This window comes from Enoplosus armatus, chromosome 3 (assembly GCF_043641665.1).
Source record: "Enoplosus armatus isolate fEnoArm2 chromosome 3, fEnoArm2.hap1, whole genome shotgun sequence".
Classification (NCBI taxonomy): Eukaryota; Metazoa; Chordata; class Actinopteri; order Centrarchiformes; family Enoplosidae; genus Enoplosus; species Enoplosus armatus.
In genome coordinates, this window is record NC_092182.1 from 15,498,479 (window position 1) to 15,525,592 (window position 27,114).

The following is a 27,114-nucleotide window of genomic DNA, read 5'->3' on the forward strand; positions in this document are numbered from 1 at the left end:
TCAATACAACTTTATGTACTGCACACTATGTGTTGTTCAGGAAAGGGTTAGGGTTAGGGTGAAATGAGTGGTGCAAGGTGCTATTCATTAAAGCATTACATAATGTCTGACACTTAATATTGTATTATGTTTGAGCAGTTAGCATGACAAAGCAGTGATGTCTTCAGGTGCATCTGAGTGAATGATAAAAACTTTGCACCGATACTCTTGGAGACGGCCTGAGGCATAAACAAACTATGTGGCTGCTTGGGGCCTTGCAGTAATTCTAGTTTAATATAACTAACCACATGGACTTCCTGGAGGATAAAAAATGCTTTTTGTTCGGCTTTTGGTAGCTTTTCCTTGTCCCGTGTACTTCTGTGTTTCATGCATTGTGTGAAGATGTGTGATTTCAGAGTGGGTCCTAGGGTCCAAAATAAACACACACATTTCAAAGTTAGAACAGTTTTGGTTATTTCACATGAGAGGTTTCTGGTTTGAGTTTTTATCTGAGGTGAATGCTTTCATACTTCAGTGCATCAATCAACATTGCACCATTTCAATCACAATGTGAAGACAGTTGTGGGGTTGCTTATTTACATTGCCAGGAGTTTTGAATGATGCCTAATGATATTATTTGTTTTTTGCTTATTTAGTATTCAATGTCATAGAAAAATGCAAATGTTTAGGGGCTTTAACAGTTGACCTCCTCGACTTGTTTTTATGAAATAGTTGATGATGTATTGACCACAAATATCTATTTTATCAACCAGACTTCTGATGGGTCTAGCATGTCACACTCTCTTATATTGATTCAGGAAAATAATGCATGTCAGCCATCTGGCTCATGTCCTGCAGTATGCCTCAACATGGCAGAATTTATCTTTCTACTCCTCTATTTACTGAAAAAAGGAGGTCTGTGTGTGGCTGCAAAGTCAGTGAATTATGAGATGCCATGAAACTATCACACACCCTTCATTCTGCCTTTTCTGTGTTTCACTTGTGGCATTCTTTTTAAGAAGATCTCAGGATCAGTAAAAGACAGCAGCACTCCTTTTTTTCCACTTTTTGATCTCTTCTTGAATCTTTGGTCCCACACATCCTGGGTTTGTTCCACAGTCTCCTCCCCTGAGAGTCACCTCCCTCATTGATGCCCAAGCCATCTCAACATGGACATGCATCTTGACTCCAGCAGGTAACCTTGGAAACAGCAAGTCGCCGTGGAAACCTTATTTCTTAATAACAAAATAAAATTGTCTATGTTTAGGGAGTGTATTGAAATACAAAAATGTATTGAATACAAACACTTTTTTATAGTGATCACTTTTGTGTAGCCAATCACAACTGATTTAATCATCAGGTATTTGATTATTTCATCTGGGGATGAGTGTTGCAAAGCAAAACTATTTAAAGTGATTGTAATTACTGATCATACAGTCGGTTCATTTGAGAACCAAGACTGAAAATACAGCCTATGACATACTGTTAGGAATGTGTAGTATGAATTACTGTATACAGTTGTGTCATCTAACCCACAAATGGATGGCTGATGTCAACAGCCCCTTTAAAGCACCAGGACATCAGCAGGTAATGTACTCACTGTGGACATCAAGACATTTTGAATTTTACCCTTTTTCTGGTCATTTCACTGTGATCTATGATGAAAATGACTATTCAAGTACAACAAAACCTTTATAAATTAAAATGCACAAATTCTTCTATTGAATTGAATTGTTTCGTCTTGGTGTAGTAGTAGTTTGAACACTTTATGTTGTAGTGGGACTGTGAGTGCTTCACATCAGGGCTGTAGGTCACAGACTTGTATGTTACATGATCTGCTTTAAAGAGACCCATTCATCTGCCAACATGTCAGGTCAGATGGTATCGAGCACATATACAACAAGACATAATTTATGAGGGCTATTCAGCTGAATAATAGGGCACCTGCAAGTGTTCAACTGAGTGTGTCAAATAAATCAAACGGAACAAGAGTTTTCACAATGTACATGTGATGTTCACGTGTTCATGTTATGGCTGAGAACAATAAATTATTTTTTCTCAACCAAAAGCAAAAGCGACCTCTTTGTGTGGCTGAACAAAATAAGAAAACCCCAGGTTCACTGAAATGACTGAAAACAGGCCGACGAATCCTTATTAGGATGATTTAATTAAGAGATATTAATGATTTATTCGTATTAATTTAAATTTAAATAAATCAATTTATATAATTTAGGAATATCAGTTCTAGAAACATATGCAGGCTAGATAATGTTTTGTTCTCCTGTTCAGAAGGCAATTACAGTTAGGTTATTGTGCAAAGAGAATAAAAAAAAAACAATCAAATCATTACTTTGGGTTTCATTCAAAAACAAGATCTGTGACATTTAAACTGACGCCTCCATTTCGGCTGCTGCATGAAAGTAAACAACATTTTGGATGACTGTCGTGTATGGGCCTGAAAAAAATGGAGATTATTGTTTTCTTATGTTTGGACACTATAAGTTGCACGTCACACACATCAGTTGAATGGCTCACGGCCCTGACTTCACCTGTATCACCCCTGATTGAGCCTGGGCATAAAGTACCAGTTTACGTCACAGCATCACAGTCTTAGATGTAATTGCATTCAACCAAAGTATACTGCTCCAGCTCCAGATAGCATCTCTTTCCATATTTGGTGGCTGTCTTTGGAAAACAAGTGGCCCTCTGAGGCTCTGTAGGATCAGAGAGTAATTTTCCTCCTTTTGAATCTAACAAGGGATCACTTCAAGCAATGTAGATGCTAAAAGCATTGAGTCACTGCGCAATTCAAGATAGCATCGCCCAAATGTTGTTAAGGGACATTTGATTTCACAAAGCACTCCACAAAGTCGGAACCTAAACTCAATGTACAGGGAGAGGGGGAAGGAGTTAGTCTGCTCATACTCAACGCAGACAGCTTCCTTAAGAGGGAAGTAAGATGAGGGGAGGGGGTTACTGAGATCGGTTGGATTCTGAGCTTCAGCAAAGCAGACATCAAACTGAACAGCGAGTGATGAGGACTGCGGTGCTCCGAGGTCGCAAACTGTGCAGCGCCGCTTCAAAGGTAACAAAATAACTCGACATATAATTTCTTTGTTAAGTTTTAATAGTTCTAAGGCTTGAGATTGCTGTGCACTGAGTTTTCAATAAAAGTGTTACGTTTCGTTTCTGTGCAGACGACAGCGCTGACTTCTGGAGTATACAGTAATTTAACCTGAGGGCAACTCACAAAACCAACTTTGACGGAGTGATCTGGCTGTAAATTGCGCAGGGCAGCTACTCTTCCACGCAGCGGACAGCGGTCCTGAATCTGTCTTGTGATGTGACCGCTGGCTGCGCCAAAGCGGCGCTTTTACGCACGATGGAGGACCTTTTACGCGAGCAGAATAGTTGGGTGCAGAATGTTTCCTGGGGCAACTCAAGTCGTGGAAATGAGAGCCATTTGGGAAACGCCACGGTCAATCCTTTGAAACGAAATGAAGAAGTGGCCAAAGTCGAAGTCGCCGTCCTGGTCCTGGTGCTGCTGCTCGCTCTGACCGGCAACCTGTGCGTCCTGTGGGCCATCCACGCCACCAAGCACAGCCAGTCTCGGATGTATTACTTCATGAAGCACCTGAGCATCGCAGACCTTGTCGTCGCAGTCTTTCAGGTCTTACCGCAGCTCATCTGGGATATCACGTTTCGCTTCTACGGGCCGGATTTGCTGTGCAGGCTGGTCAAATACCTCCAGGTTGTGGGCATGTTTGCGTCCACCTACATGCTCGTCCTGATGTCCATCGACAGGTGCTTAGCGATCTGCCAGCCGCTTCGCTCTGTGCACAAGAGAAAGGATCGCTTCTGTGTGATCGCCTCTTGGACGCTCAGTCTGATCTTCAGCACCCCTCAAGCGTACATATTTTCTTTGAGGGAGGTTGGAAACGGTGTGTATGACTGCTGGGGGGACTTTGTGCAGCCATGGGGTGCCAAAGCATACATCACATGGATGAGTCTCAGCATTTACATTTTCCCAGTGGCGATTTTAAGCATCTGCTACGGCTTGATATGTTTCAAAATATGGCAGAATTTCAATTTAAAAACGAGAAGGGAGCACTTCCTGGCTCTCACTCCAAGGCCCTCCAAAGGCGCCCACCCCCTCTGTCGTGTGAGCAGCGTGAGGCTCATTTCAAAAGCAAAGATCCGCACAGTGAAAATGACATTTGTGGTGGTCCTTGCCTACATTGTGTGCTGGACTCCCTTCTTCTTTGTCCAGATGTGGTCTGCATGGGATCCTGCTGCACCAAGAGAAGGTAAAGGCACACTCAGTGTTTTCTTTTTTATTTATTTTGATGCAGTTTGAATTTTAATAATGATATAAATGTATATTTGCCTCCTATAGTTATTGGTCTATGAACATATTATACCTGTTTAGAGTAGAGCGTCACCTTTTCCCAAGTTTTATATTGGTGAATTTATTGCACATGAACCTTGTGATGGAAAAGAAATACATTTTTCTACAATATTTCAGCACTAAGTGTCTCCGAACCAGCCTCATACACACAAAGGTCATTCTTCCACCTCACAAAATATCTCTGGGAATGCATAAGCAATCCACTTCACTTCCAGGGCAACACAATGGTGTTTAACTTCAGACTTCCCCAGAGTGAACACAGATGAATGGGAGTGTCATTCACAGTGGTTATCAGTTCAGGGAAAGTCAGTGGGAGACTAAATGTACCAGGACATCAAAGAGTTTCTATCTCTGGTCCCAGTGGTGGTTTATATAATTTCCATTTAACATAGCATAGTTTGTTCAGATTTACCCCTCGTATCTTTTGAATTTGCCATTAAAAGGGGACAAGAGCAGGGGAGCAGATGTGCTATCCATCCTTTCAAGTGGTGTTATCTGAGCAAAATTGCATGAGTGTTCATTCAATCATCCAGAGACTGAGATATAGGCCAGACTTAGCCAAGTTAATCATCTTCCTGTTTTTGTCTTCTCCCAAGCAGTTATGCTCAAAATTATGAAAATAAACACATTAAAGCCAAGAATGCATGCACTGTACCCTACAGATCTGAAAGTGCATGATGTAACAGAGGCCCCCATTTAGTTTGGATGGATTAACTCAACCGCTACGCTATTTCTTATTACCATTTAGCATTATAAACATTATTTGTGACTTTTCAACATGGAATTTGGCAAAGCATTTAAAAGCCAGTATGAAATAATGAACTCCTCATAGCTGTCCTGTGAAAACTGTCTGTCTCCAAAATGTGAACTTTTCATAAACTCAGAAAAAATGCACAGTTGCATTCAACATGAACGTAAAATAAGCAAGTAAGCAAGAAGTAACAAATAAAGGGTTTACATACAGTATGTGCATGGGAGAAAGAGGAGGAGAGGAGAGAAGGAAAGATGCTATCAATTTAAAATACACTATATTGCCAAAAGTATTCACTCACCCATCCAAATAATTGAAATCAGGTGTTCCAATCACTTCCATGGCCACAGGTGTATAAAATCATGCACCAAGGCATGCAGACTGTTTCTACAAACATTTGTGAAAGAATGGGTCGCTCTCAGGAGCTCAGTGAATTCCAGCGTGGTACTGTGATAGGATGCCACCTGTGCAACAAGTCCAGTCGTGAAATTTCCTCGCTCCTAAATATTCCACAGTCAACTGTCAGTGGTATTATAAAAAGGTGGAAGCGATTGGGAACGACAGCAACTCAGCCACGAAGTGGTAGGCCACGTAAAATGACAGAGCAGGGTCAGCGGATGCTGAGGCGCATAGTGCGCAGAGGTCGCCAACTTTCTGCAGAGTCAATCGCTACAGACCTCCAAACTTCATGTGGCCTTCAGATTAGCTCAAGAACAGTGCATAGAGAGCTTCATGGAATGGGTTTCCATGGCCGAGCAGCTGCATCCAAGCCATACATCACCAAGTGCAATGCAAAGCATCGGATGCAGTGGTGTAAAGCACGCCGACACTGGACTCTAAAGCAGTGGAGACGCGTTCTCTGGAGTGACGAATCGCGCTTCACCATCTGGCAATCTGATGGACGAGTCTGGGTTTGGCGGTTGCCAGGAGAACGGTACTTGTCTGACTACATTGTGCCAAGTGTAAAGTTTGGTGGAGGGGGGATTATGGTGTGGGGTTGTTTTTCAGGAGCTGGGCTTGGCCCCTTAGTTCCAGTGAAAGGAACTCTGAACGCTTCAGCATACCAAGAGATTTTGGACACTTCCATGCTCCCAACTTTGTGGGAACAGTTTGGGGATGGCCCCTTCCTGTTCCAACATGACTGTGCACCAGTGCACAAAGCAAGGTCCATAAAGACATGGATGAGAGAGTTTGGTGTGGATGAACTTGACTGGCCTGCACAGAGTCCTGACCTCAACCCGACAGATCACCTTTAGGATGAATTAGAGCGGAGACTGAGAGCCAGGCCTTCTCGTCCAACATCAGTGTGTGACCTCACACATGCGCTTCTGGAAGAATGGTCAAAAATTCCCATAAACACACTCCTAAACCTTGTGGAAAGCCTTCCCAGAAGAGTTGAAGCTGTTATAGCTGCAAAGGGTGGACCGACGTCATATTAAACCCTATGGATTAAGAATGGGATGTCACTTAAGTTCATATGCGAGTCAAGGCAGGTGAGCCAATACTTTTGGCAATATAGTGTATCTCAGTCTCAGTTTTTAGGATATGGAGCAGTTTGTTGAAAGGTGGACTGCTAGATTGAAAATGTGAAGCGGTCATTATGGATACAAATCATGTTCATTTCAAAGAAAGCTTTTCAAACCCAGGTGTGAAAGTTATTTAAAATTCTACTTTCTGCTCTCACCTTCACTTACTTATTGCATTGTCTTTGAAGTAATGCTGCTCATGTCAAGACTCCATGTAGGTGAGTGTCTTCTTGTTGCTGAGGGCAGTTCAATCAAAGTGTGAGAATGAACACTGTCTTGCAGGACCCACCAGGATCTTCCAAGATCCTCCAGGATCCACTGATCGTGAAGGAGAAGCTGACTTTGTGCTCTCATGCAATTTTTGTTTAACTTTTCCTCCTCAGAATTATTTTTGATGGAGTGCGTATTCTTAAATCAAATAAGTGATGGTAGAATCATTGCAGTCCCCCTTTTGATTTCAACATCACCCTCTTTCTATTTTTCCAACCTCAATCTCAGAGGAGCTGATATTACAGAGAAACTGCCAAGATTCGTGTTTTTCTTTCACTCCTGGCAGCACAACAAAGTGGTGAATGTACTGTAAGTCAAAGTGGACTGTACCAGGGCAAAAAGAAAAAACTGCGTTCCTCATGGCCACAAATAATTTCTGGACAGGGTGTTTGACTTATCTGTTGAGCACGTCTCATAATTTTGACAGGCCATTTGGTTGGCACTGCGCTCAACTCTAACAATAAAACAGAGGATTACAGAGAGTCAGAGAGAGCACCATGGCCAGGTCAGCATTTTCACTTGAGGAGAGAAGAAGACTACGCGCACTAAATCTCTCTTACCCCATTAAGGATTAGAAAAAAAAAACCCTGGAGGTCGCCCACTTTCCAATGTTCGAATGGCATGCTTCTCTGTGCCTCTAACGATTGGAAATTTAATCAATTGAATGAATGAGAAAGTAGGGTATATTTTTCCATCCAGGACGGCGTCTTCTAATCGAAGCCATTTATCACGTTTGTGTCAAGCAACTTAAAATCCCATTTGTGTGGCACCCATCAACCTTCCAGCTATAATCCCAAATGTTTTCAAGGTTGTCTGAAATGCTTCAGCATGTCAGTTCGTATATTTCTCTGTAAATGATGTGTAAAATAAGTGCAGCTGCCTTGAACAAGCGCTGATATCTATAAAATAGAAATAAAATTGAGAGTCCAAACCTGTGCAGGGGTGATTTTAATGTGACACAGTCTACGTGTGAGTGTGTGTGTGTGTGCGTGTGTGTGTGTGTGTGTGTGTGTGTGTGTAGCTGTGACGTTTTACCTTGAATTTAACTTGAAGAAATGTAGATTAAATAACACAACTGAACATGCAGGTCCTAGCCACTTCTAAACATCTCTTATTCCCTTCGAAACAGTTACAACGGGAGAGTCTACAGCCATGCTTAGACTTAACAGCTTAGCCTGTTCCCAGCTGGGAATGTCATGATAGTTGTGCAAGTATTTGGTCATAAGCCAAAGTGTTGGGCAAACTGTAACATTGACCTGATGATGGGGCTAGATGAAAAGTCAAGGGACCAAAGTTATTACAATTCATCCTCAGGGTGGAGCGTGAATGTCTGTACTACATTTCATGTCTATCCATCCAATAGTTGTTGAAATATTTAAGTCTGGTGGTTTGGTCTGGCTGAATACACTAAAAAGTACGTCTTTAAAGACCACACACTCTGAGTTTGGACTTTAGCCCACAACCAGGTGATTACATCTTACTGGAATGGAGAAAAACGTGCTACTTTAGGGGCTTTTTAAAGATCCATCTATTCATTCCTTTCCTAAACTGCTTATTCTATTAAGGGTAGCACTGGGCTGGACACAGTGGTCAGATTGCAGGTCATAGACAAGATTTTTTAAAAAGGATGTGGCAGGTGATGTTTTATATTTATGTTTTTATCAACAAATCCCATGAAAAGACCAAAAGCAACAACATTTAATTCCATATCTCAGTGCTTTCTGACGTCTCTGCCCTGCCTGTGGCACACAGCCCAAAACCTGCTGGTTCCTATCTGAAAATGGAAATCTTTAAAAATGGCTCGCCAATATACAGTTTCATTTAAAAAAAATTTTTTTTAGCAAAGGTTACTCAAACAGGAGAAAATTGTGTAATTGTTGGGGCCATGGATTTGCTGCATTAGTGAGTAAATATGTTGTATGTGGGATTGACTCAAAGTAAACTACAGTGCTGATGTTCATAGTAATGAAGAAACATGTCACTCTGTAACTGTGTGGATCATTGATGTGCTTTTAATCATTTTTTGACAAAAATGAAGCTCTACGGCACTGAGGATAATAAGATAAATCAGGCTTTATCACAGACATGAAGTCACTAGCCTTATTCCTTAAGATACTTTCTTTTCTTTTTTAACTTGGGATTTCTCTGTTTTGTATTTACACTGTATGAATACACATATTCACAGAAATACCAAGTGTTCCTCTCTGTCTCTCTCCTTAGACATGGCCTTCATCATCGCCATGTTGCTGGCCAGCCTCAACAGCTGCTGTAACCCCTGGATCTACATGTTCTTCGCCGGTCACCTGTTCCATGACCTGATGCGGTGCTTCTTCTGCTGCTGTAGCCAGTACCTGACGGCCTCCTCCTGCAGCTGTGAGCAACAGTGCAGGCACAAGAGCAACTCGGCCACTTATGTCATCAAGAACACCAGCAGCCAGAGGAGCCTCACGCACACATCCAGCACAGGGGGACCGGGACACTGAAGAGCCAGCTGAAAGCCATCCAGGCTTCCTGTAGCCGAGTGATCCGGCAATCATGCAAGTCCCCCATTTCAGACATTTAATTACCTGCAGCGGCACTGTGGTGGCCATTGCAACGTGTTTTAGATTGAGCTAAATAGACAATGTAAACCTCCTGTCCAGGCAATAACCTGCACCCGGTGTGTCCAAACTGTGATGTTATGTGAAGCTTCTACACCAGTGAAATCTCCATGCTTTCCCAAAAAACACATCATATATTTCTCTTATATTATAAGCTTTAGCATTTCAAGATTTATCCTCTGTCTGTCTGTATGAACAACCATGAACATTTTCAAAGTTGTTTGTATGCTTCCGTCCTTCAGTCTTGAATCTTGAGGTCTTGATAGTTGTTGTCCTGATTTGACCTTAAAAGAGAAGTAATTGTCATGATAATAATATTAATGTTGCACAAGGAGATTCTTTCTACAAAGCCAGATAAAACCCTTAACTGCGTTTTAAGAAAGGCAGGAGTTTGGCAGATTGCAAATATATCTTTGCTCTGTGCAAATGGACACTGATTCAGTTACTGTAATGACTGTTTGCCCCTTTGAAGCAGCTTTACTTTGTGTACAAGCATTTTATAGTTATATTGTTGTATTATATGGACGGTTAAATCAAAGTGTTGAGATGCATGAGTGACATTAAGGTTATTAAGATAATATCTGCTCTTGAGGTTTGGCTTAATCTCCATTGTGAAGAAGAAAAAGAAGAAAGAGAAAAAACCACATGCAATGCATTTCACAGCCAGGAGGCCAGTTTCAATGCTTTCAGCAGACTTTCCTGCGCTACAAATCAAACAGTGTTGGTCTTTTATCATGTAATATGAAATTCACTTTGTAAATAGTTTCCACTGCTCCTCGTGTGTGTCTACATGTCATCACCTTTTATCGACCCCATCTCTTCTTTTCTTGGGTGTTGGTGTTTTGGGGGTAATCAGTGTACCTGGACTTCAGATTTTAGGCAAACTAAAGTGCATTTAATCAAAGATCAAACTAGAATAATAGGTCCCCCTTGTGGCCACACTGATTATTCTGACTAATAGTCTCTGTTTCTTTTTCTGTACGGTTCCAGGCAATATGCCAACTATTTATGCTCAACATATGGAGAATTTCAGTGTCAGAAGCAGAGTTGTTAGAAGGCGTGTTAGGCGTGTTTCTAAATAGTGATAACTAAACTAGAAATAACTATTTATAGCCTGGCAAGTTGTTTTAAGGTGAACGAGGGAAACTCACATTCACATACAGTTTCTAGTGTCTAATATTTGGCACAACCATTTAGTGATAGCATGTGAGAGACATGACAAATGTTTTACTGCAATAAAAGCATTCATATTACACTTCAAACATGATTTATTAAATGTTTGGCTGACATAAACATAGAATGAAAAGAGTGAAATTCACGATTTTCATATTTTGCGAAATCATCATGTAAAAAAATGCAACATCACTGTAAATTAATTCAGTAACAAACATTAAATCAGCTCAGGACAACAAACAAAAATGACAGCTATTACTCTCGCACCATTTCTGATGTTTCCTGGATATTTTAAAAGTCAGTGAAATATCCAGAAGTTGGTCTTTATGCCTGAGTAAAGCAGCTGTACAGTACTTACACCTCCTTGCACCACACCACTCTCACACCGCTGTATATCTCCCCCAGCCTCGAGGAGCGGGTCATGGAAGGAGTGTATGACCAGCGCGTAGGGTCGGCTCAGACACTGGGACCCAATCAGACGGCTGTTAATGCTGGGCACGACAGCCCAGATGTGCCAGAATGACAGACAAGCAAACAGGAAGCACCAGAGGGATGCCAAAGATGGCGGTCAGGCTGCCATAACAACAGTAATGACAGCGCCTAGGTGGTGTTGCTAGCTTTCCACATGCCATCCAGACTGTGCGTGCCAGCAGGCTCCGCGATCACATCTTCAAAGCTGACCTAAAGCAGGGAGGGTTCATTTATTTGTATTCTGTGTTTGGATTTATAGGCTTTCGAGGGTCACTGCACACATATCACAAATAAACATATTTTCCCTCTGACACCAGGCAGTATCTAGCCATGCATTACAGTGAACATACACAGACCTCACCTTGAGACCTCGAGTACATAATATAATCATATTTATATCATAATGGAAACTGTTCATAGTGAAGACTGTGGATTATCCTGAGTATGAAAAAAGATGTAAATGCTGCGTTTTATGAATTCAATGCTTTGAGTGTCACTAAAAATAAAGTTGGTTTATTTCAGTTGCATAAGGGTAGTGGCAGAAGTGGGTTAGGGTTAGGAGAGATCTTAAACCCCGCTGCAAACACAAAATGAATCTGTCTGCATAGAAAATATGTTGTTTTGTGATATGCGTAGGCTTTAAGGGACTTAAAGCTTAACCTTAAAACTTAAAAACTAAAAATCAACTATTTAAAACTTCTCAGCTAACTATCAGAAAGCTTAATGAATCACTACCAAGATCTTAGTTTTAAGTAAAATATAAAAACATACATAAACACTTTGCAGATCCATAAACCAAAGCACTTAACAATAAAGAAAAACACCAGTATCTTCATCTTTTCATAAAGCAAAACATTTTGTGTTTTTGACCTAAATTTAAATATATAAATATATATAGAGAGAGTGCACTCCATACTGTAGGTCATTATTTATTGATTATTATTATTATCATTATTATTATTATTATTACTGCATCCTTAAACCTTCTGCTCCACCCTGCCACGTCAGATGTATTTTTAACAGAGAGTACTATGTTAATGACTGTTTTAGGTAGCGTTTTTATTCAAACGCATGTTCAAGGCTTGATTAATCTCAAACATTACATAACACATTTATATTACAATTCATGCACTTTTGTGATAAGAAAGTAAAAGTCGATTATTTGCACCTCATCCTCGTTGATTTGCTTGGGGTTCCTGTTGGTGAGGTCGATCTGGCTGTGGCCCATTTCATCTGTGGCCCTGCTCTCTGACTGATGGAGCAGGCTGAAGCTGAAGCTGAGATAATGAAGTGACAGAGGGCAGAGATGGGAGGGGGGTGTGTGGCTGCAGTCAGAGCCACAGAGGGCAGTGGTGAGGAGGGGAGCGGCAGGTTATAAACTGAGACGCCACTCAATGTTATTCCAATCCAAGAATGCCAGCAGGCATGCAGCTGCTAGCAATGACTGCCTCAAACTGTCAAAGATACAGAGGGCACTGCTGACATACCACATCAAGTGTAGGGACACACACACACACACACACACACACACACACACACACAAACACACACATACACCTTTTGTACAAATGTGACAACTCACACTGTGACTTAAAGCATTTAAAAAAGAGGGAAGTGAAGCAGGCTAAAGCTGCATTTAACATGACAACCCTAAGAAGTTACCACGCCGCATAATAAATAGTCAGTACATAAGTGCATGATCTGCAGTGAGGTCATGCAGGATGTTTTATTAATTTCCATCCACACCAACAAAATAACAGAAGAAGCAGTACTTGAATGTCGCCTATACAAACCTATATAAAACCCAAGTTATTGAATACACAACTTAGCAATAACATTTGCTTTCAAGCTTGAAACAATCGCATGAATAAATACATGAAGGTAATTATGTAGTATATGCCATATCCTGCTGACCTTCATAATATCTATGCAATAGCATTTTCATACATAGTATATAACATATTAATGGCGATTAAACCCTCTGCCTCCCTACTGACCCTTCACTTAATTTAACAGAATAATTATGTTTTGTGTTTAGAGCTAATCTTATTTCAAACAGAACAAAATACTTTAATATCTAGCTTGCATTGTCATTTCGTCCCTTAAGATTACATCTAATAACATAAATGGTTCTTCTTTTCTAAAGAATTAAATATTTTTAGGTTAGAAATCAGTCACTTCTATAATTAAGATTACATCCTCGTAGTTGTACATTTTTGATCCCTAAGCTTAAACTCTAAACTGTAATGTAAAAATGTAACAAAATATAAAACCAAACCAAAAGTAAAGATGATACGACATTGAATTTGCACAACAAATTATGCTGAAAGTACTTCAAATTCTACAAATCATCCAGAGTCATAACCCCACTATGAAAAATACTGCATGTTTAACAAAAAAGGGTCACTTGTTTTCTACAAACAAATCACTGTAATGGAAGTTAAGTGACTCCATTTTCTTACACTGACCAGTTGTTAAGAAATCTGATCCTCTTTTTGGTCTCACGAGAGCGATTTCATGACATTGAGAATTTCATAACCTTCTTTTTGTTATTGTGTCAGGTCCAAATAATTGTTTTGAATAATCACTAAAAAGGACCAGCAGATACTGTTGGACTTTGACCAAAGGAAAACATGTAATTATAAACATTTTATTTTGAATATCACCTTTGAATATCAATGCCCACTTGGGCTCAGTCTGCTAGGACACCAGTTCACTTGTGCACATAACGAACAATCCCAGTCTGGATGTGTGAGTCTCATTCTTTGGCGAGGTGAATGCTGAAGCCTCCGCAGCATCTCCCAGCACTTAAGAGGAAGGGACGCACAAGGATGTCCAGCACAATGCTCCACAGGCTCTGCAGCCAGCGTGTGCCAATAGAGATACACTGGACACAAGGACCAACCATCCTGTCAGAGACAGAAACACAAAACTTATGATGAAAATCACCCAAATTAGACAAATAAATATATTTCTCAGTCACAGTGGTATCGAGTCATGCAGCAAGTTTTAATGAAACTTGTTCAAATCTTTAGATATTTGTCTTCTGAAGCAATGTGGACAGGGGACTGAGAGAAAGTCCTTCACTTCCCCAAAAGTGGATTTTATACTTATTAACTTAACTTAATTATTTCTTAACTTTGAGTCAAACAGGATATGAAACTTTTCACAGTTCTTCTTTTTCCAGCACTCATTATATCTTTCAACTTTCATTTCAACATATTTCTGAGTACAACAGAAGCAGAATTGCATTACTATCAACATTACACTTATTTTCCAAAACTTCTCATCCACTCAACTTGGCATTATTCAATCTCTGTTCCTTTATATCAAACCAGTTAGTATTACAAAGTATTATCCCCCTTGCATCCTGGATTCCCCTTTATTAGTCAGATACTGGAGGCCAATTAAAGATGCATGATGCAACTAGATGAGTGTCTTTCATTAGACCCTCCTTGTCTGATAAACACCCACCACCAACAGCAGGCTGCTTGTATGGATGTGTGTTGTTTAGTGTCTGTGGAGGCAGACATTTCAGAGATGGATATCTCAAAACCTGGACAAATTACACCCAAACTATCTGTGTTGCAGTAAGTGAGAAAAACTGTTGCTTGTTGTTCCCTTGATGTGTGCAGGAAGGCATGATCTAAACCCACCAGATGTGGAAGCAGCTGAGAATGGCGAAGAGGAGACCCGAGATAATCGACACAGGAATGGCCAGAAGCACTGTGACTATCCTGTAGATCCAAACCCTGGACACCTCAAACAGGGCGTTACTCCAGATCCACACCCTGTCCCCACTGCGCACTGACACCGGCTCAGCAATCACATCCTCAAACGTCACCTGGAGACACAAAGAGAAAGCGCTGCTGATGCTACAGGGGTGAACCATGAAGTCGTGTTGCTGTTGGACTTGATTTACCCTCAAAAATAAATGATATCCACTGGAGGGCAGTATAATCGGCAAAGCAGTTACTTGGTTCTATATGACTTTGCGCAATTTTATTATCAGCTACTTCACTGCATGTGACAAATGCACAAATAGTCCATAAAACAAAGTTCAGTAGAGCCACTGCATAAGAATGCAATACCTTGAGGCAGTCATTGATACCTCTTGGGTCTCTGACATTAATCAGAGGCTTGGTATCACTGATTTCCACGAGTGTAGACGTGTGAATGTTTTCCTCTTCTTCCAGAGCAGGAGAGGCCTTCCACAGCATCTGAGGTTCCTCCCCGTTTTCACTGGAGTCCCCCAAGTCAATCTCTACTTCCTCTGAATCTTCCCCCTTCATCATGATGTCCAAACATGTGAAGAAAACACAATCCAGAGATCAGAGAGAGAGAGGGTCCTGTCACGTCCCTTACAGCACAGACTGAGGCTGCTGACGGGACCCCTCAGCTGGCTGCGCAGGGGAGTTATATTGGGAACATTACGGTGCCCTGGATGGTATTTGCAGATGGACTTTCAAGTGAAGATCATTTTCCTGTGCTGTGGGAGTATAGGAAGGATAGGGGAGTGGGATATAAATACTCTAAGCATGGAGATGGCTCTGTATACACTGATACACCCTACTGGGAATGCAATCATTCAGACACACGCACAGACAACATGAGACAAATCTGCAAGCATGAGAGCAAAGATAAAGTAAAACAAATGTTTCAGTGAGTGCCCGTCATGAAACTTCCAACTGGAATATTTAGAGATATATGTATACTTGCCCCGCTAATTATTTCATTCTATTATTTATCATTTATTTCAAAGTCTCATTTTTACTTAAGAGAATTGTCTTTGTGTCAGAGGAGGGGTTGACTTGCAAAACAATGCTGCCTCCCTCTGGCTTGTAGTGGAAATTAAATATCTTCAGTCAGCTGTGTTCTCGTGCGCAACACTGACCTAAAACCGTTAGTATGTGAGATTAATCTTTCAAGAATCAAATGTACAGACACTCACATACAGCCCTAATCTTCCCAATGGGATTGGGATTATTTTCTTTGGACCCTCCCCTTGATTTAGAAAAAAATGCATCACCATCCTCATAATATCTCAAAATAATAGCTACACTATTGAACTGTTACAACCCATTTTACCATTAATAACTAAAAGTGCACAAAGAATTTGAGATGCCAAAAATGATGGGAAACATAACAAAATGATATGTTCTGTTTACCAAATATCCCTGCCATTCTTATTTTTTTTAACCAAGAGCTGTCACTGTCACTTCATATACACTGTATATGTCACAACATTTTTTTGACACATATAACTTTTCACATTTAACTGTAGTTCTGCTCACAGACTGTATACAACATGTTAGGATGTAGAATAAAGTGAAGGTAAGAGCTACTGTAGGCTAGTTTCTCAAAACTGACATATTGATCTTATTATAGCTTCTAGTTGATTGTGATGAGGAAAATAAACCCTGCTACAGAAGCACCAGTTGTCCTCACATTTTTTTAAATGTAAACACTCTACTTTTCTTTTTAGAATAAAATAAAACTCTGGAATGAGAAAATGTGAAAAAGTGCCCAGCCCTGCTCTCCCAAAAAGTTCTACTCCTACTCTAATCCCAATCCTACTTTTAGCAAAAAGAAAAAATACTTAACCCTCCCCATTTTCTGACCCCCTCCTCTCCTCACGTATTTCCATTCTGTCTTTTACAGAAACCAGTTAAATGATCAGCTGTGACGATGCATCACTGCCTCAGTTTGCTCTTTCCAGTTCACCAACAGCATCAATCACAATGCGGAAGCAACAGGAGATATATTGCATGCTATCACAATATCCTCCTCGAGGCCCAGATAGTACGAAGAGAGTTCTCGGGTCTCTGCACTCCGCCTGGTGTTAAGCGCGTTTCGCAACATGCTTTTAAGAAAAACCCTTTCACCTCCGTCAACCTTTGGACCCATTAACCAGTCATCCTCACTGCTATTAATAGATCAGCTATGAATCCACAGAGTTGGACCTTATCAGACTCTCCTCAGCTATCCCCCACAAGGCCATCTCACACTGCTCTCATCATCATCTTCACCAAATAATGACCCAGTACAGCAGCTGGCAATATGATAATCTGATGTAATGTAACTATACAAAGTACTTCATCATTCTCAGACAAGCAAACATGGAATGGAGATGTTTTCTTATCAAAAAGGTCGAACATTTACTGTACAGGACAAAGTACTACCAAGTACCTAACAAACTGCACATCTGTTCAGAGTTGAACATGAGCGCGCTGCTCTACCGTGACCTCTGCACAGTCTCCATGGTAATGACCATTTCTGCCTGCTGGATGAAGACAGAGAGAGAACACAGTGTATTGATGACAGAGAGCTTCCTGTGTCTGTGCAAGAGACGATGGTATGCTAATGGACTGCACACCTCGCCAGATGGGGTTTGTTTGTGTCCGCGGCTGCACAGGTGAGAGAGAGTGTAAGTGTGTGTGAGTGTGTGTGTGTGTGTGTGTGTGTGAGTGTCTGAGAGTGAGAGACAGAGTAAGACAGAGACACATTTCACAGTTCATTGTACCCTGTGGTTCTCATGATTAACCCCAAGACGTCACATTATTTGGGGAGGTTGCAAAGATAAGTTACTGGATAGGGATGGATTTTTCAGCAATAGTTGTATTATTATGTAGTATTATTGTATTTGTTTTTTTTGGGGGGGGCTTAAGCTGAACTATCCATTTTGAAATAACAAACAAGTATTCAGATCACATTTGTTAAGAATAACTGAAGAATAACTTGATATATTTTGTATGTGGTGTTGAAGTGTTTTTCCATAACATTAAATGGTTTGTAAAAACATTCTCAGTTACTATTTTTGAGAATTTAACTCTCTGCTTCATCTGGACTGTGTGTGTGGTTTGGTCAGATTTTATTGACAGCGGCCTGGCAAAACGAGCAAACAACCTTGCAAGTGTCATCAGATTCTGATTCAAATTTGGCTAAATCCACAAAAAATCTCGCATGTGACACAATCGTATAACGTATAGCGCTTTGGCAGAACATGTTGTGCTAATGGCTAATTCACTCCTTTGATATATGTGACAGGTTCTGCATGTGTAGGCATCACTTAGTTTTGCAGGCCCAAAGAGGTGAGAACTGCTGCCTCAGACCACAGACACACATTAATCATAATCATATCACTGAGTGGAGGAAACGTGTCTGTTTTAACCAGTGCTTTAATCTAACACCAACCACAGTTCAAACCCTCTGATCCCGACAGCAGCAGCTTATTTGGGGCATGAGGGATGTCAGACAGTGTTCTTGCTCAGCACCTGCCACTCCAGCTGCTTTCAGAACAATAGGTCAGACTGATTATCTGTCGTGTCTAGTTAACAACACAATCACCAATTCACTGCTTCTTATCTAAGACCACAACAGAAAAAGAACGGGGGGAAATATATTTCTTTTTAGCTCTGGACTCCCTGTACAAAATCCCCCTCTGATGCCCAAACACACAGTATCACAAAATGAATCAGCTGCAGTTCAGTTTCAGTATCACATTATTACACTTAAGTAATAAGGAGAAATTAAGTTTTGTATGAATGATGTCAATATAGGCACCTAAATAGTATGTGCATGAGATCTACTTGCTTCAAACACCTCTGATTTAAAGAAAATGGTACCATCCAATATTTCAACAGGGCATTTGAGATCTTCTTTATAAGAAAAATTAAAAATATATGCGGACCTAAAGAGCTAATTGGTTGACAGTTGCACTGACACTGATTTGACTTTACTAGTTATTGGGACAGTGTTTGTTCCATGAATAATTATTATATGGCTGTGACTCTCTGCTTTATGTCAGGCGGAGGACTCGCAGTCAGTATGCTGATGTGAGGCTTCAAAATGTTGTTGCTGCTTCTAAGCAGGATTATCCATGTGGATTTATATAATTTGGCCGCCATTTTCTCCTAATTTTTGGGCAACACTTTTACGTTAAGGCATTTGAGCTTACATTATACAACAGGATCCCTTTTTTATTGAAGTGTTGTCAACTGTACAAATTCAACAGGAATGCAGAAATTCTATATTGTGGCAGAAAATATCTTAAACTAGGCAATTTATTAAAATTATTTTACTGCCGCATGGTAAAATTTTTTTTGTCACAGTAAACTTGTACTAAGGATGAATTATCATTAACTGTTGGACAACAGAACAATTAAAGATAGAAAGATATATTGGGTCATATAATGTATACACACTTCCCTTCCACAAAATATCAATTGCAAAATTAGAAAGAATACTTCAACATTTGGGGGAAATAAGCTTATTCACATTAAACAAATGAGATATAACGTGTAAATTAGTGCGCTATAGAGCTGCTGGTAGGCGGATTTTTGCTTTAGACAGAGCCAGAATAGTTGTTTTCTCTGTGTCCAGTGTTTATGCTAACCGGTTGTTGGCTGAAGCTTCATATTTCCCCAAATGTTGAGTGTTTTTCCGAGGTCCTGTGCACACTTGTGTCTCATCCTGGCTTTGGGCCCTTAATTAGTTTGTGGGAGCTGAGTACACTGGACGTGAGGTTGTGCTGTGTGAGCTCTGTGAAGATGGTTGAGCAGCTGTCATGTTATATGTGTACATGCAGTTCTGAGGAAACTCATGCTGTTACTGATTGAGGGAAGGTTTGATGAAATAATGTGGTTCACTCTGTCAGACAGCACCATCAATCACAGCTTCTCCCTTTGATTCTTCAGGAGTGGCTCTCTCATCATCGTTGGTTGTGCAACAACAGAGAGGCTCATCAAGTTTAAAGTAGACAGACAGCACGAGGTACAGCACACAGAAGAGCATTAGGTCTTTTCAGATTTACCATTAAGTACAGCCGAATAACAAACCACACTCGGCTGAGCTCAAGCCATGAATTCTCATTTTCTATAGAGAGTGGGCTTGTGTTTGATCTGCAGTGAATATGCTTTGGAAAAGAGATGCACAGTTGATGTGATTGCCTTGATTTATTAAAGCCGCCACTGAGGTGGGAGGTCCTTCACTTTAATTAGCAACTTATGCAGACTGCTCAGGCTCAAATATTCATTAGACTGAGTCACACACTTTGGAAGACTGGTGATGAAACTGGCAGTCAGCTCTTTGAACTATGTGGTTATCAAACGTATTGCCGCCCTTTTTCACATCATTGTATTACATATACAATATAAGTATTATGTTCAACTTTCTGAGACCAAAAGGGGAAAAACTTGATTGATGTGACTGAGTATATCATGGTTTCTTTTTGCGCTCATGGATTTCTCGTGGAGTTCAAAATTTACTTTTTATGACACTTCCTTATAACCCTTAACATCCAGTTTCCTTAACTTCCCTCTTTAAGTGGCTGTAAGGATGTAAGAATAATCTTATCCTGCACTGTCTCACTGAAGCTATATGATGATATGATCACTGAGTGAAATATTCAAACCAAAGACTCTATGTTTTTATGGCTGCACCATTGCATCAAATGGAAATATTCTAGATATCTTGTACATCATTATATTCAGCCACACATATCTGGTACCTTTGCAAACATCTGGATCTTTACTGCACTTTAAAATAAAGCTATTTGGGTGCACGGCATGAGTTTGTAATGACTGGCCAAGTAAAAAAAAATAGCCAATCAAAATAAATTCAAGACCAGATTATTGACTCAACTTGTATGAGAAGATCAGCATAGAAAAACATATTATCCTATATTTACATATTCTTTATATGACTGTGGTGATGCTGATGACGTGTATGTGTGTGTGGATGTGGGTGAGAGACTATAAATGTCTCTGTGTAATTTTACATATACAGTATGTTTGTGTCCAACAAACCTCCATGCAAGTGTCACATCATATTTGCACACTGTACGTGTGTTCATCGCTGCTTGTTCTTAGCTGTGTTTTATTATGTTGGCTTTGATAACAATGCTTGGCCGTGCTGTCATCAATATGCATCGGTACTCTGCAGCACTTACGTGAATGTGTTTATAGCCGGAGACCATAAAATGCCACAGTGTTTTCTTGCTTTTAATATATCTGGATGTCCATAAATTACTTCACCTTGTGTCTTTTGGATTTCAGTTTGTATGTGTGTGTGTGGGACGTCTCTGCCTGTCAGTACACAGTCTTATACAGTTGCCACTCCTCCTACTGTTGTTTCTCTCTTCACTGACATTCCAGTGACGAGCAGCATCAAAGCTGAGGTTATTTTTACACATTTCTCTATTTAATCTATTTATTTGATTACTGATTCATGTTTGTTGTTGTTGACTATCCGATGGTATCCCGTAAGTCTAATCTGTCTTAGAGAGCTGCATATTCCCTCAAAATATTCACCTCAGATACATCAACACTTTATCATCTGTCTTCATTGATTGATCTGTGGAGAATATTAATGATTAACCATTGTATGTGTACAGTACTTGACAAGTAGGTCATATCCATGTATGGAAATACTGTATATATTCTTTGTTGTTAATCTGCTAGTGTACACATATTAAGAGGGTATTAGAGACAACCACTTTAGCTGTTATGAAATGGCATTTTCTCTTTACATAATCATGTGTTAACTGTGCTCAGTCCTAGTCACAGGCTTTCATAAATGGACACACGGACGACATGGAGGTCAGGACCCAGAGAGCCAGAGCTCGTCTGGACAAAATGACAAACACAGAAAAGGTGCACATGCAGATACCGTGTTACAGATGGCTCCTGTTGGCGCTTTTTTAAGGATCAGACAGAGATGGGAATTTCACTTTTACATTTGAAAGCGGTTAGCTGGCACACTAATCCAAAAGCGACTTACAGATGACAGGTGAGCTCAAGGATACCTTCACAGGTGATGGACTTTTAATGGGGAGGCGGGCTGTTGATCTCATGGTTACAGGACTGTCTGATCACCCGGCTGCCCCTTCACTGTTACACGCTGTTATGATTAATGATTATAAATGAACATGAGTGTCCTAAATTATTCTCAGCTGTCAGAACATTATTATAAAAAAAAGATTGATCAAAGTATCCAGTGTTTATATGCACATCTAAAGAGATAAGAAACAATACATTTTGAACAAAAAGTGATGTGTCTCTTGAGTACAATAAATAAAGTTCACATGAATTCCTGCAACATAAATACAACATCACAACAGTGAATTACTTGTACAAAGAATATTGCTGCTATATTGATATTTCATATAAAAACAAGAAGTCTTAAGAACTTGTGAAGAATGAAACACTGCTCTAACCCATATTCTCATTATAAATCCCTCATTTCTGAGACAGTGTTTCCCTGTAGATCTGTATACTGACCGTATTACTATATATACTGACAGTACTGTTCTGACTAACTGTTCAAGTATAATGTGATATTCGTGTTCATTACCTTTTAATAAAATAGATGTACTGAGTGCAGATAAACACTAACTTGCTTTAGTAGCTAGTGAAAATAAAGTGTGACTTTATCACTACTACTTTTACCACAAATACAGTAACAATAATTTAAGAAACTATGTCCATTAGCTTTCTATTGCAGTATTGTTTCTGAATGTAATCTTTAAATAAAAAGAAGTTTCATAAACAAAAACGGAGTGTTTATTTCTTGATGCTGTATGTAAATACAGTTTACAGACATATTTCAGTAAGTCATTAAGTACTGTTAACCCTCTCTCTTTTTTATCTTGCAGATAGTCCTGCAGGCTACTAATGCTGTGGCACAACACTGAGGTATATCTAACTGAACTCTTCTGGGATCTGTCCTGGTATCCTGAAACCAGTCTGCCCAGTTTGATCCAGAGTGCTTCTAGGACTAGATGTTGCAAAGCTTGCACGTGTCTCTATTGTGCAGCTGGTCCTATGGAGGAACTGCAGGAAGTTCTCGTGGCCTGAGCCCTCATGGCTGGAGATGGCCAGCTCCACTGGCCGGGTTGAGTAGCAGCGCCGGAGCTTACAAAGTTCCTCCCTGATCTGCCGGTTAAGAAGCCCATAAAAAAATGGGTTAATAGCAAAGGAGGAATATGCTAGCCAGGTTACTGCTTCCTCCAAGTCATCGGGAATCTTGGGCGTTGCGTCTAGTGTCAGGTGGAGGTGGAAGGCAAAGTAAGGCAGCCAGCAGATCAGAAACTGGCCAACAATAACCACCAGAGTGAGAGCGGCTTTGCCTCCACCAAAGGTCCGGTCACGCATAATCCTACGTGGGGCGTTGCGGGTTGTGATGATGGTAGTCTGGCTGTTTATTGAGTCAGAGCGATGCTTCAGTTGACTGTTTGTCCACAAGGGCAGAGGTCCATGCTGGCGGGCAGCCACACGGGCCACCTTGTACACATTACAATAGACAGCAAAAATCACAACAGCAGGCAGGCAGAAACAGGCGACACTAAAGATCACAGCAAAGACCCGTCTGTGGTCACTGTGGCTCCAATGCAACGAGCAGTGTGAAGCACTGATGGAGCTCAGGCTGCCGTAGGACGGCCACCCAAACACGGTGGACAACCCCAGCACGGCAGCAGCCACCCACACCATCACTATCACAGCTGCAGTCAGCTTCAGTGTCATCTTGACCTCATAGCGCATGGGGTGGACAATGTAGTAGTAACGCTCCACACTGATGGCTGTGATGGTGAAGATAGAGGCAGCTATGAGGATTACATTGAGGAAGACATAGACCTGGCACTCCAGCATGGTGAACACCACGCCAGCAAAGTACGGAGAGCTGGACACAATCCCGAGAGGCATTAGCAAGATGGCACACAGCAGGTCCACTGCGCACAGGTGGCACACAAAGGCAAATTTCCTGAGATGAGGGGCTTTAATGACAACAACCAGAACAGCAGTGTTGGCCAGAAGTGCCAGAACATTCAGGGTCACCATGAAAAATATCCCTGCCAGGTCCTTGAAACGTGTCTGCGGGTTGGGAAGGGTGCCCAGCTGTCTGCTGGGAGCTGAGGGCATCGGTGCCCAAATGGTGGTGCTGTCATTGTACTCAGGAGTCACAAATGAACTGTTGTCCTCCATGATTCATAGTAAAGGTTTCAAAGTGAAAGTACAGATCTGGGTTCCAGACTCCCCCATTGTTCAGCAATGAGGCTGAAGGATCCTTCAGACATCAACACTTTTCACTCCTGTGTTAGAGAAAATAAAGTTCATAAAAACAGGATATTTAACATTTATGGCAAAACATGTTCAATAAAGACTAAATCTTTAGGTGCAGCAGAAACCAGCTGTGAACACTAGCATATTAGCACCTTTTAAGTTCATATGGGAAACACATCCAGCAGATATAGAGCAACATTAGCATTTATTTGGAGTCATGTTTCCAGACACTTGGCGAATTCAAGACCAGAATTCACTCTCTTTTCATTCTTTTAGGCAGACAAACACATTTAGTAGTGTTAAAGGGGTACTCAAGCTATTTAGTATTGCACTTATATAAAATTGGAGGATTCATGAGACACAGACTTTAAAAGAATGGTTCAAATCAAAGCAGCTATGATCGAGATGTCTTGACTTTCAGTCCCTAGTATGGGCCAAGCTGAAAATATGTTGGATCTTACATTTCCCATAACGCAACTGATATCATCTTCTTTTTTTAGACCTTCCCTGCCTGATAAATGTCTACATCTTTCAAACTCTACCTCGAGCTTGTAACGATGGCTTTCTCCAAGCTGAGATAACCCTGATGATATCATTATGACATCATCAGGGTTGACAAAGCTCCTCCACAGCCATAGAAGATATTATACAACCGGTCTTCAGGTTAACTAATCTATTGGTGAATAATTGGTGGAGCTCTGTCCAGTTCAATGGTTCTGGGACAGGCACACATAATTCCCACTAATGCATCAAAGCAGAATTTTTAATTGATTGCATTAATACCTAATTATTGCGTTACTAAACCCTCATTGTATTCATTATTATCCATTCCACCAATAGTGACTGATTTCAAAGGTGTAAATATAAACATGCAGAGATCCTCACTGCAGCCTCATTACCTTCGAGAGAACACACACATACGTGCCTTAAAGGAAAGTTAATCAATAACTGTTCACATTTTGTGGGAATATTTAAGAAGGCATGCTCTCTCTCTCTTTTAGAGAGGGACAGACATGATCAATAGGAATAATTCATGGAGGACACCCTGTCTCTCCTCCATCCGTCCCCATCCTTTTGAAATGAAAGATAATGAGTGTGCTTGTTTTAGCCCAGCTGCGGGGAACTGGCTGCATTGATTAATATGTGTTCAGTGTCACCCTGCGCAAAACACCATCAAAGAGGAGACCTCTCACCAGGACAGGTCTGACCCCCGATCCTTGTGTAATTTCTTGGGAAAAAGAACCAGAGAGCATTGACTGAAGTGTTTGCTGTATATTTTAATTAAACAAAACGCAGCAAATATGAATTTCTTCATGCTATTGCCTTTACCGCTTCTTCTCTATTTGTATTTTCTTTAATGTGCATCCCCATACATGTATCTACCACCTTGCGCTGAAAATCATAATCAGGTTTCAAATGTATGACTGTGGAGGATGCTGTGTCCTAAATACATGTGCTTGCCCGCTGCCAGGGATCCGCTGATGCTCCCCCCTGCTGTAATCTTCTCTGGTGGACAGCTATTGGCATGCTACATTTGCGTTTGCGAGATTTATCCCCAGGAAAGACTACATGTACATTTTCATGCATATTATATAAGGGTGTCCTCATTTCCCATCATGTTCCAGTTGCAGCACAGCATATGCTGCATCCTTTAAGTCCACGTTGTGATTCTGAGGAAGATGATTGTTTTCAGCCACTAGTCATTTTCAGCTCATTTAGTTCTCTAAAACCTAATTATTAATTCAACAGAGAAACATGCAGTGGATGATGAGGTTGTGTAATCCCCCACAAAGCTGAGTTACAGAGCATTTACTCTGTGCAGGGAAACCCCATAATCCCACCCTTTGTGATGACCTTCTTTATTATGTTAATAACCAATTTCAATGCATTTAAGTTGATATATTCCAAGTGATTCCCATTTATTTTATATCAAATGAAATTTCAGTGGCTAAATGTTCTGTTGTAATGAAAAAAAAACAGAATTTGTTTCAGTTGATGCATTTTAAGTTAAACACAAGTCATAGAAAATGTCGATGTGAATTGCGTTACTCTAGGATATAATTAGCCTCAGTTACATTGAAGAATAAAAGACAAAAAGATCATATTGGATGAATTGCTGTACATTTTCATTATTATATATAATATTATTACTAGCAATAGCAATTAGCAATAGGCCTTATCCTGTCCAGGTACAGTATGACTAACCATGTATCCATGTGTGATGGGTGGAGGAGTCATTACGGTCCTTTTTCTTTTGTCTGTCTTTTGTTATCTGTAATGCTAAAAGCTCATGTTTGATTTTTGATTTTTTAGATATCATCAGCTCTTGTGTTAACCTAACTTGACTCAATTTCCACAATTATTATAAGTTCATTAGTGGTCAAAGTGTCACCAGATTGCAATATATGCTAGGACTACATGAATCAGAGTATGATTTGTAACATTTACCTTAAATTTTGTTGACTCAAACATCCTGTCTTCCCACATTCTCAAACACACGCACCTCAGTATGTTACTCAAACTATTTGGTTTGTAATTCTCAGGCCTCTTGTTTATTTGAATGCCAGCATCTGACAGAGAAATGCTTCAGAACTAAAGCTCTCAGGAATTTGGAGTGATAATATTACATGGAGAAAAACATTTAAGAGCCTACTGTATTTTTTCTTTTATTATCAAATGCACCAAATATACTGTTATGAGGTTAATCTTACGCCATAACTACTTACATGCACAAAAACTCACCATGCAACTCTTCCATTTTTAAAAGTGTGTAGCTCCTTCAAAAAGTTTTCTCTGTGTCTTGCAAAGTTGAGTACTTCCAAATTATGATGACTCCTTCAAAAGCATTAAAACTCAGGTGTTGTTTTCAGGTGTGTAA

The 27,114-nt window shown here is 40.4% G+C and overlaps 3 protein-coding genes across 3 annotated transcripts; 1 reads left to right on the plus strand and 2 right to left on the minus strand.

Annotated features, from left to right (window-relative positions):
- Positions 1 to 3,361: 3,361 nt before the first annotated feature.
- On the plus strand, positions 3,362 to 10,277 carry oxtrb (oxytocin receptor b). The gene is made up of 2 exons (XM_070901868.1): positions 3,362 to 4,286; positions 9,155 to 10,277. Exons 1-2 carry the CDS (start codon positions 3,362 to 3,364, stop codon positions 9,415 to 9,417), a joined length of 1,188 nt encoding a protein of 395 aa, XP_070757969.1. The 3' UTR covers positions 9,418 to 10,277.
- A 3,652-nt stretch (positions 10,278 to 13,929) lies between these two features.
- cav4a (caveolin 4a) lies at positions 13,930 to 15,476 on the minus strand. The gene is made up of 3 exons (XM_070903392.1): positions 15,270 to 15,476; positions 14,835 to 15,022; positions 13,930 to 14,087 (listed from the first exon to the last, which is right to left on the minus strand). The coding sequence occupies exons 1-3, from the start codon at positions 15,471 to 15,473 to the stop codon at positions 13,937 to 13,939; spliced, it is 543 nt and encodes a 180-aa protein (XP_070759493.1). The 5' UTR covers positions 15,474 to 15,476; the 3' UTR covers positions 13,930 to 13,936.
- Positions 15,477 to 22,877: 7,401 nt separating this feature from the next.
- Positions 22,878 to 24,158, minus strand: LOC139283353 (probable G-protein coupled receptor). The gene has a single exon (XM_070903351.1). It carries the CDS (start codon positions 24,156 to 24,158, stop codon positions 22,878 to 22,880), a length of 1,281 nt encoding a protein of 426 aa, XP_070759452.1.
- Positions 24,159 to 27,114: the final 2,956 nt, after the last annotated feature.

Bases quoted from the DNA above. Each gene is read 5' to 3' on its own strand.
- oxtrb (XM_070901868.1), top strand. From the start codon at position 3,362: ATGGAGGACCTTTTACGCGAGCAGAATAGTTGGGTGCAGAATGTTTCC. The intron at 4,287-9,154 runs GTAAAGGCACAC...CTCTCTCCTTAG, and splicing joins TCCTGCTGCACCAAGAGAAG to ACATGGCCTTCATCATCGCC.
- cav4a (XM_070903392.1), bottom strand. From the start codon at position 15,473: ATGATGAAGGGGGAAGATTCAGAGGAAGTAGAGATTGACTTGGGGGAC. The intron at 15,023-15,269 runs GTATTGCATTCT...TTGTGTCTCCAG, and splicing joins GTATCAATGACTGCCTCAAG to GTGACGTTTGAGGATGTGAT. The intron at 14,088-14,834 runs GTGGGTTTAGAT...TGTCTCTGACAG, and splicing joins CTCAGCTGCTTCCACATCTG to GATGGTTGGTCCTTGTGTCC.
- LOC139283353 (XM_070903351.1), bottom strand. From the start codon at position 24,158: ATGGAGGACAACAGTTCATTTGTGACTCCTGAGTACAATGACAGCACC.